General features: G+C 38.5%; 1 protein-coding gene across 2 annotated transcripts; it reads left to right on the top strand.

Moving 5' to 3' along the window:
- Window positions 1-4,936: 4,936 nt before the first annotated feature.
- LOC110795897 (uncharacterized) lies at window positions 4,937-7,564 on the top strand. Of its 2 annotated transcripts, none has more exons than XR_002535465.2 (4): window positions 4,937-5,293; window positions 5,396-5,515; window positions 5,737-5,822; window positions 7,296-7,564. XR_002535465.2 is itself a non-coding variant. In XM_056835463.1 (4 exons), exons 1-4 carry the CDS (start codon window positions 4,952-4,954, stop codon window positions 7,324-7,326), a joined length of 522 nt encoding a protein of 173 aa, XP_056691441.1. In that variant the 5' UTR covers window positions 4,937-4,951; the 3' UTR covers window positions 7,327-7,564. The 2 variants fall into 2 exon arrangements, 1 of the variants encoding a protein (XP_056691441.1); XM_056835463.1 differs by having other exon boundaries at window positions 5,453-5,515.
- Window positions 7,565-19,799: the final 12,235 nt, after the last annotated feature.

The raw sequence follows: 19,799 nt of genomic DNA, 5'->3' as shown, positions 1-19,799 counted from the left end.
TTGGTTTGTGGCCATGCCCAAACCAAAAGGACCATCAGGCTTCATTCCATACTCTCACTCCTGGACACGTGTTCCAAATCCCCAGCAGGCATCCCATCTTACAGCTAGGGTTATGGGATCAATTCCCAAGGAACCCTAGCCCTATAAATAGATTAGATCCCAAGGTAAAAGGGGCATTCAATTTATTCCCACCTACCAAAAACTATCTTTGCTCTGCCTTCTCTCTAAAAGTTACTTCTCTCTCTAGCCTATACTTACTTAGGCATCGGAGGTAATATTCCTATGGGAATACTCTTTTTTTGCAGGTTGCAGGAAGATCGTGCCAGCGCATACTTGATACCTCCGAGGAACGCGTGACACGTCGTCACCCTAAAAGATCCCACAACAATTATTATTCAACATGTAAAACAACAGTTATTAATATTTTTCGAGGGAACCCATCAAGATGGGAGAACAATTATTATTATTAATAGGTTATTATTATTCAACATGTACAACAACAGTTATTAATATTTTTTGAGGTAACCCATCAAGATGAGAGAATAGTTATTAGAACAGTTATTATTATCCAATTTATGGCAGTTATTTTCTAGTTATTCTTTTTGGTTGTTTGATTTCGGTTTAGGAAAATTAATATCTCCTCTATGGGTAATATTTTTCCTATAAATAGGGTACGCATTTCGTACATTTTAATAACCCGTATTTCATTCATCGTTCAAACATCAAAAAAATTCAATGGATCCCTCATTCAAACCACCCCCAAAACCCCAAGATATTCATCCTATTAAGAGGGCAAATGACGAAATCAAGCAGGCGAAGAAATTGCTACGTGAACGCATATCCGATAGGACAACCAACCTACGTTGGGAAGGCAATGACAATGAAGTATTTGCTCGAACGATATGATGAAGCGGAGAAAGGAATTGCAGAAGTGAATAAGGAAATGGCAACCGGCCTTAAAATTTGTCAGGAAGAGAAGAAAATGTTAAATTCTGATCAAAGGAATTTGTTCACGTCACTGCACAAGGCATTACACATTGCAAAACGCCCTCAACTGTGCGAGTATATCAAACAATTGCTTGCCCAGTATGATAAAGTGGAACAACGGGTGATTGAACTGAATCTAGATATTGGACCTATTCAGAGCACTCTATTTGGTTGTTAAATTGATTTATACGTTAGGTTCAACATTTTTATGATCGAGTGTGGTTGTTTCTATTAGTGTTTATAATTATTAAAAGTACGTACTTGTTTAGTTGTGATTGTGATGATTATCGTATTTGTAAATGACTATCTATGTAAATATGTAAATGTATTTGGTTGAATGAGTATATGTGGTTAAGTTATTACAATGACCAGTGTTTACCAGTAACGAAGTGGTTTTTATCAAGTTATGAACTCCGCCAAATCAAATAACTAGTAAATTTGCGCCTTGTTTACATTTGTTTGTAATGGTGTAGAATTGAAGTTGTTTCTTCAGTGACTACCAAGAAGACGTTATAGGTCAAAGCATTAATCAATACGCATCTTTTAGTCCTGGTAAGTACTAATATAGTAATTGGTAATAGCCTATCGTGCAAAATATTTTTGTTTACATCTTAATTTCCCTATTAATTTTCCCAACATTTTGCATTGATTCTATCTGAAGTAATATCAAAGGACTGTTTGACACACGCAAATGTTTCAAACCATTTCGTTCTATGTATTAAGATTATGGTCGTTACCAATTACCTATATGTTGTGGATACCACCTGGCTATTACCATGATGTGATATGGTAACCACTATGCATTACGTATATGTAACACCATACCAATTACCTTTTTGTATCCCCATACTAGTAATCCGATTGATTTGCACAGTTATTTCTCTTGGTAGTCACCAACTCTAGATTATGGTAATTCCAATTACCTATATGTTGTGGATACCACCTGGCTATTACCATGCTATGATGTGGTACCTTCTATGCATTACGTATATGCAACACCATACCAATGACCTTTCTGTATCCTATACTAGTAACTTTGCGCCTTGTTTACATTTGTTTGTAATCCTGTAGAAGTAAAGTTGTTTCTTCGGTGACTACCAAGCACACATTATGTAATTACCAATCTATTTCGAATAGGTCCAAACACTAATCAATACGTATCTTTTCACCCTAGTAAGCACTAAGATAGTAATTGGTAAAAGCCTATCTTGCGAAATATTTTTGTTTACATCTTAATTTCCTTGTTAATTTTTCTAACATTTTGCATCCATTCTATCCGAACTAATGACCAAAGGACCGTTTGACACACACCAAGGTTTCAAACCATTTCGTTACACTTCCTCCGTTCTTTTTTAAATGACACAATTATTTAGGCACGTTTGCCAATGCAAGATTTCAAACACTAATATCTTTAATTATGGATAAGAAAAAAATATAAAAAGTTGATATTTAAAAAATATTTATTGAGACAAATCTAATAAGACCACACACGACTATGTTTTTTCTTAAGTATAAATCATAAAATGAAGTCAAATGAGCTTGTATGAATAGTGTCCATAACTCAATTGTGTCATGTAAATAAGAACAGAGGAAGTATGTCTTAAGAAGGATTAATAAAATTAACTTCCCGAGTGATTCGCACAGTTATTTCTCTTGGAAGTTACCAAATTTAGATTATGGTCATTACCAATTACCTATATGTTGTGGATACCACCTGGCTATCACCATGCGGTGATATGGTACCTAATATGCATTACGTATATGTAACACCATACCAATTACCTTTCTGTATCCCCACACTAGTAACCCGAGTGATTCACACAGTTATTTCTCTTGGTAGTCACAAACTCTAGACTATGGTAATTCCAATTACCTATATGTTGTGGATACCACCTGGCTATTACCATGTTGTGATGTGGTACCTTCTATGCATTACGTATATGCAACACCATACCAATGACCTTTCTGTATCCCCATACTAGTAACTTTGCGCCTTGTTTACATTTGTTTGTAACCGTGTAGAATTGAAGTTGTTTCTTCGGTGACTACCAAGCACACGTTATGTAATTACCAACCTATTTCGAATAGGTCCAAGCACTAATCAATATGCATCTTTTAGTCCTGGTAAGCACTAAGATAGTAATTGGTAATAGCCTATCTTGCGAAATATTTTTGTTTACATCTTAATTTCCCTGTTAATTTTGCTAACATTTTGCATCCATTCTATCCGGAGTAATGATCAAAGGACTGTTTGACACACACCAAGGTTTCAAACCATTTCCTTATACTTCCTCCGTTCGTTTTTAAATGACACAATTATTTAGGCACGTTTGCCAATGCACGATTTCAAATGCTAATATCTTTAATTATGGATAAGAAAAAAATATAAAAAATTGATATTTAAAAAATATTTATTGAGACAAACGACTATCTAATAAGACCACACACGACTATGTTTTTTCTTAAGTATAAATCATTAAATGAAGTCAAATGAGCTTGTACAAATAGTGTCCATAACTCAATTGTGCCATCTAAATAAGAACAGAGGAAGTATGTCGTAAGAAGGATTAACAGAAATTAACTTCCCGAGTGATTCGCACAGTTATTTCTCTTGGTAGTTACCAAATATAGATTATGGTCATTACCAACTACCAATATGTTGTGGATACCACCTGGCTATCACCATGTTGTGATATGGTACCTACTATGCATTACGTATATGTAACACCATAACAATTACCTTTCCGTATCCCCATACTAGTAACCCGAGTGATTCGCACACTTATTTCTCTTGGTAGTCACCAACTCTAGATTATGGTAATTCCAATTACCTATATGTTGTGGATACTACCTGAATATTACCATGTTGTGATGTGGTACCTTCTATGCATTACGTATATGCAACACCATACCAATGACCTTTCTGTATCCCCATACTAGTAACTTTGCGCCTTGTTTACATTTGTTTGTAAGCGTGTAGAATTGAAGTTGTTTCTTCGGTGACTACCAAGCATACGTTATGTAATGACTAACCTATTTCGAATAGGTCCAAGCACTAATCAATATGCATCATTTAGTCCTTGTAAGTACTAAGATAGTAATTGGTAATAACCTATCTTGCGAAATATTTTTGTTTACATCTTAATTACCTTCATGTTGTGTAAACCATCTGGCTATTACCACGCTCTGATATGGTACCAACGACGCATTATTTATATGTAAACATTTGGCGAAGTGTTAATGGATTATAGTTTGGTCTTTTTTTAACAACCATGTTTGTAATTCCTGCGGGGCACGATTTTATTTTCTCAGGGGTGGTTACTATTTTTCTCAATGTTTTTATTTGATAACCGCCATGTCTAAGTTGGTTGGTTTTTGAAATAACCTTTTTTGTAAGCGGTTGAAACCGTTTTCTGACTTCTATATAAGAAACCAAACGTGTAAACGATTTCATCCTGTAAAGAACAAGCGGCAACAATGGCATTGTTCAAGTTGCAACATTTTATTCTGTTCTTTGACAGTGAGAGAAATAGAGAGACAGTGGTATGCTAAAGTTTCCCCTAACTTGGCTTGTGATTATGAAATTATTTCCATGTAATTTTTTTTATATGTTACTGCTGTTTGTGATGACTATTAACAATTTTTTGCGTGTTTTACAGGAATTATCGTCCTACTTCAGTTACACGGTGCATAACATTGTTCGTAGAAACATGGATCTTGGGTTCCTACGAATGGCGCATACAACAAGGAGGTGGCACGTGGCACTAGTAGAAAAAAACCCCTGTTGCAGCCCCCTTGTTGCAGCGTACATGTATAAATACGCTTCAACAACCAGTCGGTCAACGCGGGTCAAACCCTTTAAAGGGTTATCGCAGCGTACATTTTAAATGTTCGCAGCAAATGTGTTTGTTGCAGCGTACAAAATAAAAGCCCGCAGCATCAACCCGACTTTATCGCAGCGTACATGCTATTGCCCCCTGCAACAAGTCCGCGTTTCAAAATTTTTTGCTGCAATAACGTTATTTCGTCAATAGCTTTTTCACTTAACAAAATATCTCAAAATTTTATTTTCCAGCGCTCTCTCAACTCCTTCTCTCCAAGCATCTGGCCTTCGAACTCAGCCGTCGAACTCAGCCGCCGTCGAACTCAGCAGTCGTCGAACTCAGGCGTTGCTCGGCCCTGCGTCGCTGTCTTCGCCGGTGGGTCTGTGTTCTCGCCTCATCTCCCCCATCGCGTTCTGTTCTCGCCGTCACAGTCCCAAGTATTTCGATCTCTTACTCTCTCTTGCGCGAATCTGTTTGAGGAGGTATAGTTTTCCAACTTTTTGTGTTTGTTTTTCCCTAATTTCGTATTTTTAGGGTTTGCTTTCAGTCAATTCTTGATTTTTCCCCCAATTTCGTATTTTTAGGGTTTGATTACATAAATTTAAGGCTCATTTTTCTTGATACATTCTCCTAAACTATAGCCGGAACAGCTAGATGGACAGCCTCGACTTCGACAACAGCCGTTAGAATTGACACTCATTCAGGTAGTATTCTTAATGATAAAGAAAAAAAATAAAAAGTTTCAGGGTGGCCCTTTAATAAGTTATGGTGGTTGTTTCAATTCTGCCAGTTTTAAAACTATATTTAACTTACAAAGAACTGGTGTGCTTTTGCTTTAGGTAAATAATACCTTTAGGTAGATATTCTGGTGTTATGATTTTGCTCAAACCCTATACGAAGTATTGTTAAATGGTTTGTATGGCAGAGGCTTGGACTCGTAGTGGGTATTTTCAGCAGAGCGAGGAGTCTTCTCTGTTTCAGCAGGAGTATGAAATGCGGAAAATTAAGCAGGTAAGTCTTACCTTCTGTTAATCTTTTTTAAAAAATTGCATCGCATCCCCCCATCAAGTATCCACTTCTAAACTCGTGCTTCTTGTGTGTTAATTTGTACATTTGTTTAGGGAGTCATGATTTAATTTGAATAAGATATGATGATTCCTTGATGAAACAAGTATCCACTTCTAAACTCGTGCTTCTTGTGTGTTAATTTGTACATTTGCATAGGGAGTCATGATTTAATTTGAATAAGATATGATGATAAAGGGAGAGTGGTCAATAACAAATTGAGGGGGACATCATGCCCTCCAAAGTAGAGGTGGTATATATTAATCCAGGATTCCAGGGCTGTAGGTTAGCTGTCTAGATCAATAGGTTTCTGATATTCATCAGGACCAATGTAGTTTACTAATTTATTATATTGATGTGCTAATGGTAGGTTGAAATGTAGATATATATATGTGGATCACCATATTCGAATACAGTTTGTTAAATATTAATTGGTTATAGTTATGATTTTCCTGAATTTTTGATCAATATATGTTTTCCCATAGATGATCTAAGCCTAAGCCTCACGCTGCAAAACTATAGCCGTTAGAATGTAGGTATCAAGAACCTAAGATTGGTTTGTCCAAGAAACTATAGCCGTTAGAATGTAGGGTTTGATTACATAAATTTAAGACTCATTTTATACTTATTATATGTTTAATATGAATATTTTTAACTTTCTAACACTCATTCCAATCTACTTATGCAAATTTAAGGCTTGTTTGGTCGTTATAGGTCATATTAGGCTAAAATGAGGCTTTTTTGCTCCCAAATATGAAATAAAGAACCTTAGGACTCATTTTAAACATATTAAATATTTTATATGATTAGTTTTAACTTTCCAAGACTTACTCCAATCTATTTATGCACATTCGAGACTTCTTTGGCCGTTATAGGTCATATTTAGGCTAAAATGACATTTTCGCTCCCAACTTTGATCTAACGAACTTAAAAACTAATTTCAAACTTATTACATGATTCATATGATTATTTTTAACTTTTCAAGACTCAATCCGATCTATTATGCACATTTGAGACTTGTTTGGTCGTTATAGGTCATATTTAGGCTAAAATGAGACATTTTCGCTCCTAACCTTGAACTAAAGAACCTAAAGACTCATTTTAAACCCTTTACATGATTAATATTCTTAGTTTTAAGTTTCCAAGACCCTTTCCAATCTATTTACGCACATTTAAGGCTCATTGGGTCGTTATAGGTCATATTTAGACTAAAATGACATTTTCGTTCCCAAATGTGAACTAAAGAACCTAATGACTTATTTCAAACTTATTACATGTTTAATATGCTTATTTTTAAAGTTTTCAAATACTCATTTCAATCTATTTATGCACATTTAAGGCTCATTGGGTCGTTATAGTTCATATTTAGACTAAAATGACATTTAATCTAATGCTCCCATCAAATTTTTGTTTTTGAAGGTCTATACTACAGGAATGCGCCTTATGGTAGTGAGGAAATTGATGTGGTTCGTGAGCAATGGGCTAAGTTTTTTACCAGAAAGTATTTATTATTGGCCTGAGCGCGTTTGATCGAGTTGGCTTAGATGTTATAGAACAATATTTTGTATTAAAATGTATGCGTACGTTGAAATTGGAACGTACATATATTTAAATGTATTAGTACGTGCACTTTGGTTTTGGAATATATACAAAACTACAGTTATTGTTTATATATTTGTTATACAGGTTGTGATATTCTATTATTGTTATGACAGGTTTCTATATTTGGTGCAAAGTCCCTAAACAAAATTAGAATTTTCCCACCAAAAGTGCTTTGTTGCAGCGTACATATATATGTGTACGCTGCAACAAGGGTCTAAATTTTGGCAAATTTTCAGACTTGTTGCAGCGTACAAATAGATGTACGCAGCAACAAGTGGAGTATTTTGCAGCGTACACTTCTTTGTACGCTGCAACAAGTCACTATTTTTGCCAAAATTTTGACACTTGTTGCAGCGTACATGCATATGTACGCTGCAAAAAAGTACTTTTTGCAGCGAACATTGTACGCTGCAACAAGTTCAGACTTGTTGCAGGCCCCCCAGTTGCAGCATACGATGTACGCTGCAACAGGGGTCTAAAAGCCCGCTGCAATAAGGGTCTTTTCTACTAGTGTGGATTTGTGGCGTTCCATGGGGAGCGTGGTTATCGGACTTGGATGGCAACAGTTCGTTCTTGATTTGGATATAAAGAATGGAGATTATATATATTTCTATTACGCTAAGGGTGGGCGATTTAATGTAAGGGTCTTCAACGAGAACAGGGTGGAAAGGTGGTTTGTAGTGCATGAAGACGAAGACGCCGCTGGACCTGTTGGTGAAGATGGCGATGGACCTGCTGCCGAAGATGGCGTTGGACATGCTGGAGAAATTTCCGCTGCACCCCTTGTCGTTGCACCCCTGTCGAGGATGTCGTGGCACCGCATGTCGCTTCCCCCCTTGTCGAGGATGCCGCTGCACCAGCCGCCGCTGGCCCCCCTATCGATCTAGCCGCTGCACCCCCTGCACCTATTGCCCAATAAGTGTGTGTTTACCTTATCCCCTTTCAGTGTCTGTATTCCGTATCCCCATCAAGTGTGTGTGTTTGTGTGTTGTGTATAACAATTAAGTGTGTGTAATCTAAATCCCCAGTAAGTGTGTGTATTTCGTATTCCAAGACAATTAAAATTCAGTGTTTGTATTTCGTTAAAAGATTTAATTCCGTATGGGCAATGTTTGAATTCCGTTTATAATTCATTGTGTAAAACAACTGCATGGCCAAACTTTTAACATGAAATTGTGTGTTGTTCACATTTGTGTACTGTCATATAGAACAACTGAAGTTGTTTTTTCGGTGACTATCGGATCCCCGAAGGGTAATTACCAACTAAACATGAAAAGGACTTAGAACTAATCAATACGCATGTTTTCCTCCTAGTACGTACCAAGAGAATAATAGGTAATTCCACATATGGAAAATATTTTGTATTCCGCATTTTAGTTAGCCAACATTTTTCTTGCATTGGATATGAACAGGAAATTTTGTGTTTTACCACCTAAACCCAATCGGAAATATTTTATTTTCAAACTTTTAATCGTAAAATTCTCAAACTTTTGTTTGTAATCGTGTAGAATTGAAGTTGTTTCTTCGGTGACTACCAAGCACACGTTATGTAATTACCAACCAATTTTGAATAGGTCCAAGCACTAATCAATACGCATCTTTTAGTCCTGGTAAGCACTAAGATAGTAATTGGTAATAGCCTATCTTGCAAAATATTTTTCTTTACATCTTAATTTCCCTGTTAATTTTGCTAACATTTTGCATCTGACCAAAGGACTGTTTGACACACACACCAAGGTTTCAAACCATTTCGTTATATGTCTTAAGAAGGATTAATAGAACAAGATGAAATATATATGTTTGAGAAATAACAGACATACAGAGGTTCTTGACAAAAATTAAATATATATGTTCTAAATAAGAACAGAGGAAGTATGTCGTAAGAAGGATTAACAGAAATTAACTTCCCGAGTGATTCGCACAGTTATTTCTCTTGGTAGTTACCAAATTTAGATTATGGTCATTACCAACTACCTATATGTTGTGGATACCACCTGGCTATCACCATGTTGTGATATGGTACCTACTATGCATTACGTATATGTAACACCATACCAATTACCTTTCTGTATCCCCATACTAGTAACCCGAGTGATTCGCATAGTTATTTCTCTTGGTAGTCACCAACTCTAGATTATGGTAATTCCAATTACCTATATGTTGGGGATACCACCTGGATATTACCATGCTGTGATGTGGTACCTTCTATGCATTACGTATATGCAACACCATACCAATGACCTTTCTGTATCCCCATACTAGTAACTTTGCGCCTTGTTTACATTTGTTTGTAAGCGTGTAGAATTGAAGTTGTTTCTTCGGTGACTACCAAGCATACGTTATGTAATGACCAACCTATTTCGAATAGGTCCAAGCACTAATCAATACGCATCATTTAGTCCTGGTAAGCACTAAGATAGTAATTGGTAATAACCTATCTTGCGAAATATTTTTGTTTACATCTTAATTTCCCTGTTAATTTTGCTAACATTTTGCATCTGACCAAAGGACTGTTTGACACACACACCAAGGTTTCAAACCATTTCGTTATATGTCTTAAGAAGGATTAATAGAACAAGATGAAATATATATGTTTGAGAAATAACAGACATACAGAGGTTCTTGACAAAAATTAAATATATATGTTCTGTAAAAAATTCGTTTTTCCTCCTTGCTTCAGAAGCCATGCTTTCTGCGAGTCTATCCCCTGCTCTTGGTACGCATACTATCTCTGGTTGGATCAAGAAAGACAGGAGTTGCCTGCAATTTTCTAATATTAAAGTAAAAATTCTCATTTATTGGGTTATCTCCATGATTTCAAGGATTGTATCAGCGTTTCTCTTACCAATTTATGACGGGGGCAAATCTCCAAACGGCAATCGTTTTCTTAAAATGAACGTTATTTTTTCCAAGGCACATAGGATTACTCCTCTCTTCCGCGGCATAAAATATGCCGCTACCATGTTGTGACGGATACAAGGAACTTGGTGTGTACAATAACCGGTCAACAAGCCCCATGCCCAAGTTCAGCGGCAATCATACTGATTGATTGACTTGCGTCAATCAATCATCTAAAATAAACTTGGGCATGGGAGTCCTGTTCAGTGACTTAAAAATGCCTTCTCTAGGGCACAAGGGTAGACATCCACCAACTTACAAAATATACACAAATATAGAGAGGCTACTTAAAAGTCTCCAGATATACGAAATGAAAATAAATAACATAAAAAGGTGACGAATCACCACTTGTCTGAGGCTAAACGGCGCCAAATCCAACAACGAAAAAAATTAAAAATTATCCAAACACAAACGCCCCAAGCGTTATACAAAAAGAAAAATTATTCATTACAGAAGCTCACGGCGCCATAAAAACTTGTTTTGATTGAAAGGAGAGGAGTTAGGGTCGAGCAGCGGCAGAATTGGCAGAGGCCGACGAGTCCACACCATCTGGACCGTCGACAGCAGGCTTTGGGGCTGGCTGAGCGGAAGTTCCCTCCTCCTGAGCTGGTGAGTTCACCTCCTCACTTTCGGCATCAGAATCCTCGAATACGGGAGGAGGAAGTCCTTATCGCTCGGCGGCAATGATAGCACCCTACTTCTCGATTTGCCGTTCAAACCAGGCAAAGGAGAACTCTTCCATACAGGCGTCCCAAGCTCGGCGGGTTCTTTCCCTCGTCTCATCCGCAGCCAGTTTAGCCTCAGCCTTGATCTGAGATATCTCAGCTTGGGAGGCCAAGACCATCTCCTCAAGACTAGCCACCTGTTACCGCAGCCCCACGGCTTCCTTCACCTTGGCTTTGGCTTCTTGGAGAAACGACTGGGCAGAGAGGGTTTTGGCGTTGAGAGTTTCAATGGCAAGTACTTGTTCATTAATTTTGAGCTAGCACTGCTTCTTGTCACTCCTCAGGACGGCAAGATCTTTTCTCTGAGCCTCAACGGTCTCCTGCATCTCTAACCGGACCTTCTCCATCGTCGCCATGGCATAGTCGGCGGCATTAGTGGCCCGATGCACCTGCCTCTGGAGCTGACTGGTGACGTATGCCCGCCAGCGCTTGAAGCCCTCAACAACTACGAGAAAAACATAAGTTAGAAAAACTACTAAGTACAAAGAATTGAATGGCATGAAACGAGCAGCATAAGAAGAATACGTACGTCCAAAAGAGTTGCCTTCATGGCCCCAAACTGAGCATCTGCCGCCGGAGGAAATTGCTCCACATAGTCCTTCGGCACAGCCTTAATCACTGCCGAGAAAATCTTAGCCTTATCTCGTGAAGAAAAATGCCGTGACGGAGGAATATTGCTAATTTCCTCGTTTAATGCCGCCTGCCTACTAGAAGCTGAACAAAAAGAAATAGTGAACTCACAAGAGTACTCAATTAAGATACAATAAAAGTCGAAAGTCCAGCACTTACCCGGATCCTCGTTAACCCGATGACGGGGCGCCTCCGGAGTCTGGACCGCCAGAGCCGTTGGCATGCTCATCCTCACCGTCAAGAATCTCCACGGGCGTCGGTGAAGGAACCCTCTTGGTAGGGCCGGCTCCTCCCTTGGCGTCCCCCCTCTTAGCCGAACCTTCTAGCGGAGGATGCTGCCTCAAGGGAGTCACAGCCATGGGGACGACCTGGACTGGGGAGTCCACCGACCCCTCAGCTACGTCCTCTCTCTTCGAACGCTTGATTCCTGCCTTGACCCTGGGACGCTTCCCCACCGTAGAGGCAGCCTTGTCCTCGGCCTTTCGCTCGGGGCCGGCCGGACCCTTCTCACCCTTCTGCAAAAGGCAGTTTAAAATAAAGATATATGCCGAGCCATATACCATAATACAAACAACTGATAAAACATTGAACTCACCTTCGCCGGTGCACCACCGACAATCCCCTCCAACTTCTGATCAACTATCTGCGTCAACCATTCCTTGGTACTGATTTCTCCTTTTTCCTGAGCCGGGAGCTTAGACATGGCAACCGCTGCAACAGAAATTTACATGTTAGTAAAGCAAAAAATGTCCAAACCAATAAACAAGAGTGCCCTGATACCTTGGTCTAACCCACAATCTAGACCAGCCGCCGACATAAATACTAGGTTGTTATTCCAGTAGGAACACGCACAAGAGGGGGGGGGGTGAATTGTAATTAGAACTTTGATAAAGTTTCTTGCGGAACTTAAGAAACAATCAAGAAACTGAGAATAGAGAAGACAATAACAATAATTGTGAAAACTTCTTGATACTAATCAAGAAGAGAATTCTTTTATTATGGTAATGCCTCGATTACAATAATCTCTCCAACACAAGTTCCTCTCAAACTCGTGTTCCTCACAGTAATCTACTTCGATTACAACTCCTTGACTTCTCTCTCTCAGACTTAAACTCTAAGTCTAAACAGGATAACTCTATCCTTACTAATACAAAATATAATTCGTGTTTGGATAACTCTAGATATTAATAATGCTTTTGTGTGGATATAAGGAACTTAGGAACTTTGATATTAACTAGGACACAAACTGTTTTAGAAAATCTTAGACAAAACGTTTTTAGGAAAGCAAAAACTCTCAGAATGTTTGTGTGCTTTAAACCAAAAACGATTTCCCTTTTATAGTGTTTATCCTTAGGGTTAGTTCCCTTCAAAACCTCAACTGCTAACTGCCAGCACTTTGGTCTCCACGTCCCTTGACTTGAGGAACAAGGGGAAGACCACTTCCCACGTTCAGCCACAAAGCAGTTGGTGGTTTGACTCAATCAAACCCTAAAATATTTCTTTAAAACAGATTTTATTTATCTACAAAAACTTAGGAGAATATTTAGGAAAATAAGTTTTGTTTAAATAAAATAACACGTAAATCTATTTTATATTAAATATGTAAAACTTGTTTTTATTTATGAAAATGTTTTCCATAAAAATCGCTTCCAATAAAATAAATGGCCTAATTAAATCATAAGTTCCTTGAGTACTCTATATACCATTTGCATAATTAATATTTACATAAAATTCTAAGTACAGTGGACTACCTAGACTTTATGTCTTCCCTTTGTCTGGAACTTGCAACTCAGAAGCTTCAGACGTTCCAGCTAAGGAACATTGATGAGTTCCTCTCTTGCTAACACAGGAACTCTTGGCTATGAGTCTGTAATAGTTCTTGTGGATATTCGGAACTCTTGATATGTAACTGTGTTGCTCCTCTTGTGACTTCAAACTGGAACAGATACAACTTCCAGCTCTGAAACTCCATTGACTGTTCCAAGTGTACCTCAGGAACTTCACCAGTTTATTCAAGTTCCTATCCTAATAGAAACTTGGGCATATGCCTGTTCAAAGTCATTTAGCAACCATAATCAGGAAGTTTGCAATATGTGTGTGTCATCAACCAAAACTTAGGAACAACAATATTCCCCCTTTTTGGTGATGACAACACTTGCAAACTTTTTACAAAGAGAGTAAGTACAAACAAACAAGAACTTATACAGACTATTGTGAAACAGAAAAAAAAACAAAAGAGAAAGATTAGAGAGAAGAAAGAGGAGCACCCTTGGCTTACAGAGAGATTCAGAGAGATTGATTCAGGAACTGGATTGAGTGTGCCTTGGAAGTTTGCACCCATGACTTCCCCCTGTTGACATCGACAAAAAGCATAGCACGAAATATAGCCATTCCAAACACAGTGCCCCACGATCAACGTTTGGCAAGTTAAGCTAGCCTCAAAGTATTAAACCAACTCATACAATAAATTGAAAGCAAGCAGTAATGATCAAGACTAGAAAGCATAGATATGTGTAACCAAGCAAGTCAAAATAAGATGGAACAAATACCCAAGTTTGAAGATTATACAAACCGAAAGCAAATTAAAAAGATTGTTCCATGGCAAAAGATAAAAGAAACATGGGATAGGGTGATTTAGGCTTGGGATGGGGAACCAGAACCAGCAGTTTCTTCTATCACAGTCTCCTCAAAAGATTCCAGATTGTTGATCTTGGTGAGGATTGTGGCACGAGTTGCATTGGCTTGTTCTGAGTAGTGGTGAAGATCGTTTTGGAGAGTCTTGACACTTGTAACCAATGCACCTATGTGGGCCTGCATTGAGCTAATCCTGTGATCTGTTCCCTCCTGTAGTTCCACCAGACGAGCAACTGTTGCCTTTAGCTCCAATATCTGATCATCCTTTGTGTTCCAGGCACCCCCATGATCTTGAACATGTTCCTGTTCAGATGGAACACGACGAGCTTTGGACTTTTTGGAGGATCTGGGTGTCCTTTTTCTTGGCCCAACAGTTTCAGGCAGTTTCTCTTGATTCAGTGGAACAGCATCCTCCTCTATGGGCATCTCCTTGACATCCCCTTCCTCATTTATTTCCATGAAGACAGGCCCTCTTGTCTTGTTCTCCTTCATTGCCACCCTCATGCTCTTTCTTTTTCCTACACTCTTCCTGTTCCCTCGAGGTAAAGGGACCTCTATTTGTTCGAGTTCCTCCTCCTCCTCCACTTCTTCTTTAACTACAGTTCCTTCCTGATCTTCCTCATCTTGTTTCTCTTCCTTTCCAGCCCTTATGACTTTACCCTGAACCACTTTAAGATTTAATAGATGGAGCATTTCAAGTTGAAGGATTTGGGTGGATTTTAAGGGAATCACAAAGTATGGGCTAAGGTCAACTGAGAAGCTTTTGAAGATTTCTGTAAGAAGGGAGGAGTATGGAATTTTGAATTTGGGGATACAGGTGGATAAGTGTTTGATCATGATTGCAGGGAAGTTTATGGGAATTTTCCTTTCAAGACAATACATGAGACATGCATCAAACAGACTTGCTATGTTCCTCTTCTGAGTTCGAGGAACTACACCTCTCCACACAATATTAAACAGTAATTTTTGAAGAGGTGAAAAGCAGTTGTGTGAGGTGGAGGTGGATACTTTAGAATCTCCTCCAATGGAACCAACTATATCTTTCTCATCTACATTATCTATGGTCACTGTGATTTGACCTTTGAGCCACATATCAAAACCCCTATTGGGTGTACCAAACAGCTGTTCCAGATAAGAGGCATCAAATTCGATGCGAGTTCCATTCACTTTACTTGAACATACATTATCAACACATGCAAAGTTCTTGCAGAATTCTTTCATAGCTTCAGGAATTAAGGGGGATTTGGCATAGGTACTCAACAGACTTACCCACTTTTGTTGTTCAAGGATTTCCATCAACTCTTTAAATTTCGTGGCTTCACACCATGTTGAGTTGATTGCGAACCCCTCGACCAGATTGTTTTCCTTTGCAGTGAGTTTCTTGGACCCTTTTGCTTCCCCCTGAGTTTGAGCATTCTCCTCTGTTTCCTCGATGTTTTCACCAGAAGCTTCCACTCGTCGTTTTTTGGATTTTCTTGTGGAGGATCTAGGGTTTGAGATTGGGGATTTCATTTCGATGTCAGTGTTGGTTTGTTCCCCCTGAGTGATTGCGAGCATTGGATTGTGGGATCGAAGAGGAATTGGCGATTGAATGGGTGAGGTATCCATGGGAACAGGAGATGAAGGGTTTCTCTTTCGTTTGAGGGATGTGAGATCAGTGTTGTTGCTTGTGAGCACCATGGTGGGGGTTTTTATAGGTGGAAGGAGAGGTGATGTCAGTGGAGAAGGCGTGTGAGAGAGAGAAAGGGGGTTGCATGGATTGATTGTGGAAAGTGAAGAGTTTCTCCTATTTATTGCCAATGGAACCGTTCCAAACATTCTTTGAATATGGGTATTCGGTTTTTAATTTAAAAAATAAATAGATAAAAATAAAAGGAAAATGAAAAAAAATTGTGTTTGACTTTGACTTGCTTAATTTCGTATCTCTGACTTAACTAGTTTGAAAGGAACTGCTTACCTTGCTCATTTGAAGTGTGAGTGAATTTGCCACGATGGTAAGCTTCAACTATGTTTGCACACAAGATTTTGTGTTTGTAATAGTCTATATGTACCATGATTTTTGCTTTTGCCTTAGAGGAACTCCAATTTGGCAATTACCTTAGCTTGATCATTCCGAGTTCCATTCTCATTTTCTCATGTTTCTCTCTGTTCAAAGGCTTAGTTAAAATATCAGCAATTTGGTGATCAGTTTGGCAAAAATCTAATTTGATCAAACCTTTCTCAACATTATCTTTAAGGAAATGGTGTCTGATGTGGATGTGTTTGACTCGGGAATGATGAACCGGATCTTTTGAAATACAAATAGCACTAGTGTTATCACAATAGATAGGAACACAATCATAGATAATACCAAAATCTCTTAGCTGTTGTTTTATCCATAGAATTTGTGAGCAACAAGCTGCAGCAGCTACATACTCAGCTTCAGCTGTGGATAGAGCAACAGTATTCTGTTTCTTGGAACCCCAAGAAACCATGCATGGACCTAGGAACTGTACCATACCTGATGTGCTTTTTCTATTCACTAAGTCACCTGCATAATCAGCATCTGCATATCCTCTTAGCTCGAAGGATCCACTTCTTGGATAGTAAAGGCATAGGTCATCAGTTCCTTTGAGATATCTTAGTATTCTTTTCACCGCAGTTAGATGGGACTCCTTTGGATTTGATTGAAATCTTGCACATAGTCCTACACTAAAAGAAATGTCAGGTCTACTGGCTGTTAAATATAATAGAGATCCAATCATACCTCTGTATTTTGTTTGATTCACACTTTTCCCATTTGGATCAGTGTCTAATCTGGTAGCAGTTCCCATGGGAGTGTGATTTACTTTGGCTGATTCTAGCTCATATTTCTTTAGGAGTTCCTTCACATACTTTTGTTGGTGTATCATGATTCCCTCCTCGGTTTGCTTGATTTGTAAACCAAGGAAGAAGTTGAGTTCCCCCATCATACTCATTTCAAATTCACTGCTCATCAAGCTTGCAAAATCCTTGCACAAATTTTCATTAGTTGCTCCAAATAATATATCATCAACATAAATTTGAACTACTAACAAGTCAGTTCCTCTAGATTTTAAGAATAAGGTTTTGTCTATTCTACCTCTTTTAAAATCATTTTGAAGGAGGAACTTTGATAATCTCTCGTACCAAGATCTAGGGGCTTGTTTTAGTCCATAGAGAGCCTTATCTAATTTGTAAATGTGATTTGGAAATTCGGGATTTTCAAATCCAGGGGGCTGTTCCACATAAACATCTTCCTCTAAGAAACCGTTTAAGAAAGCACATTTAACATCCATTTGATAAAGTTTAAAACCCATGAAAGCAGCAAAAGCAATTAAGATTCTAATGGCTTCTAATCTAGCAACAGGTGCAAATGTTTCTTCAAAGTCAATGCCTTCCTGTTGATTATAACCTTTGACCACTAACCTTGCTTTGTTCCTTATGATTGTTGCATGTTCATCTTTCTTGTTCCGGAACACCCATTTTAGCCCTATCACCTTCTGGTGCTTTGGTTTGGGTTCCAAGTGCCATACCTTGTTTCTTCTGAATTCATTTAATTCTTCTTGCATGGCAATGATCCAGTCAGCATCTTCCAGAGCCTCAGTGTGATTTCTTGGCTCAAATATGGAGAGGAACGCGTGGAATGCGCAAAAGTTCCTTAGTTGTGACCTTGTCTGAGTTCCTTTTCTGATGTCACTCACAATGAGTTCCATTGGGTGGGACTTTAGATGCTTCCAAGGTTTAGGTTGAAATTGAGCTACTGGTGTTGTGGCATTTTCGTCAGTTCCTTCTATGACCTGAGTTCCCTGTTGGGGTTCCTCTGGTGTTGTTTCTGGATCTTCTTGGTTTTCTGCTTGTTCCTCTAGTACGGGAACTTCTTGATTTTGTTGAGCAGTTCCTCTTGCTGTGTGTTTGCTTATTTGGAACTCCTCATCATTTTCTGCAGCACGAGATAAACCAATCTCGAAAAATTCTTGTTCCTGTACTATGTCAGTTTTGTTAGATTCATCAAATATTATATGTACACTTTCCTCAACACACATAGATCTTTTGTTATAAACTCTATAAGCCTTGCTATTTAAGGCATATCCTAGGAACACTGCCTCGTCGCTTCTTTCATCAAACTTCCCCAAGTTCCTTTTTCCATTGTTGTGGACAAAACATTTGCTCCCAAAGGCTCTAAAGTAAGAGATGTTGGGTTTTATACCTTTTAGTAGCTCATAGGGGGTTTTGTTTAGGATTGCTCGAATCATAACTCTATTTATAATGTAACAAGCAGTATTGACTGCTTCAGCCCAGAAGTTCCTAGGCAAGGAACTGGCTATTAGCATGGTTCTTGCCATGTCCTCTAGGGTTCTATTTTTCCTCTCAACAACTCCATTTTGTTGTGGAGTTCTGGGAGCTGAGAAATTGTGATCCATACCTTGTTCCTTGCAGTATTCATCGAATTTGTAGTTTTCAAATTCTGTTCCATGATCTGATCTTATATGGATCAGTTGGTGACCTGTGGTTTTCTGGATTTTCTTTGAAAATGTAACAAACTCATCAAACGTTTCATCCTTGCTTGTTAGAAATATGACCCAAGTAAAGCGAGAGTAATCATCAACAATAACTAATACATATTTTTTCCCACTTCTGCTTTGAATTCTCATTGGTCCACATAAGTCCATATGGATGAGTTCCAATGGTTTTGTGGTGCTTACCAATTTCTTAGATTTAAAGGAACTTCGGACATGCTTGCCTTTTGCACATGCATCACACACTTTATCAGTTAGGAACTTGATTGAGGGGAGTCCTCGAACCAGTTCCTTTGATCTTAGTTTGTCAAGCAGCGAGAAACTAGCATGTCCAAACCTCCTGTGCCATAGTAGGGAATTTTCTTCAAGGGCACTGAGGCAGGTTAGATTGTTCCTGGGAACTGTATTGAGATCCACAGAATATGTGTTCCCTTTACGAGTTCCTTCCAAAATAACCTTCCCAGTGTTATTGTTTATGATTTGACAGTTTTCAGAAGTAAAACTTACAGAGTTTCCTTTGTCACAGAATTGAGAGATGCTTAGTAGACTGTGCATCAAACCCTCGACTAAAAATACATTTTCAATGGCGTAGGAACTTGACCTTCCAACTTTTCCAATTCCAATAATTTCTCCTTTCATGTTGTCTCCAAAGGTCACAGTTCCTCCATTGTAGGCTTCTAGTGAGAGGAATTTAGATTTGTCTCCTGTCATGTGTTTGGAACACCCGCTGTCGAGATACCACGAGCTGTTCCCCTTCACTAGAATCTGTAAAGAGATCAAAGGTTAGTTACAGGAACTCGGGTTTCCTCGAGTTCCTTTTCAACTATAACTTCAGACTTCTTAACCCATTTTTGCTTTACATAATTTATGTTTCTTTGATCCTGTTCCTTCATCTTGGAACACTCAGTACTTATGTG

The sequence above is a fragment of the Spinacia oleracea genome, chromosome 2, assembly GCF_020520425.1.
Source record: "Spinacia oleracea cultivar Varoflay chromosome 2, BTI_SOV_V1, whole genome shotgun sequence".
Classification (NCBI taxonomy): Eukaryota; Viridiplantae; Streptophyta; class Magnoliopsida; order Caryophyllales; family Amaranthaceae; genus Spinacia; species Spinacia oleracea.
Note: the sequence above shows the minus strand (reverse complement) of the source record. Positions and strands in the feature narration are given on the sequence as shown.

Excerpts from the sequence above, each read along its gene's own strand:
- LOC110795897 (XM_056835463.1), top strand. The coding sequence starts at position 4,952 with ATGCTATTGCCCCCTGCAACAAGTCCGCGTTTCAAAATTTTTTGCTGC. Across the intron at positions 5,294-5,452 it reads GCGCGAATCTGTTTGAGGAG|CCGGAACAGCTAGATGGACA; the intron begins GTATAGTTTTCC and ends CCTAAACTATAG. Across the intron at positions 5,516-5,736 it reads TAGAATTGACACTCATTCAG|AGGCTTGGACTCGTAGTGGG; the intron begins GTAGTATTCTTA and ends TTTGTATGGCAG.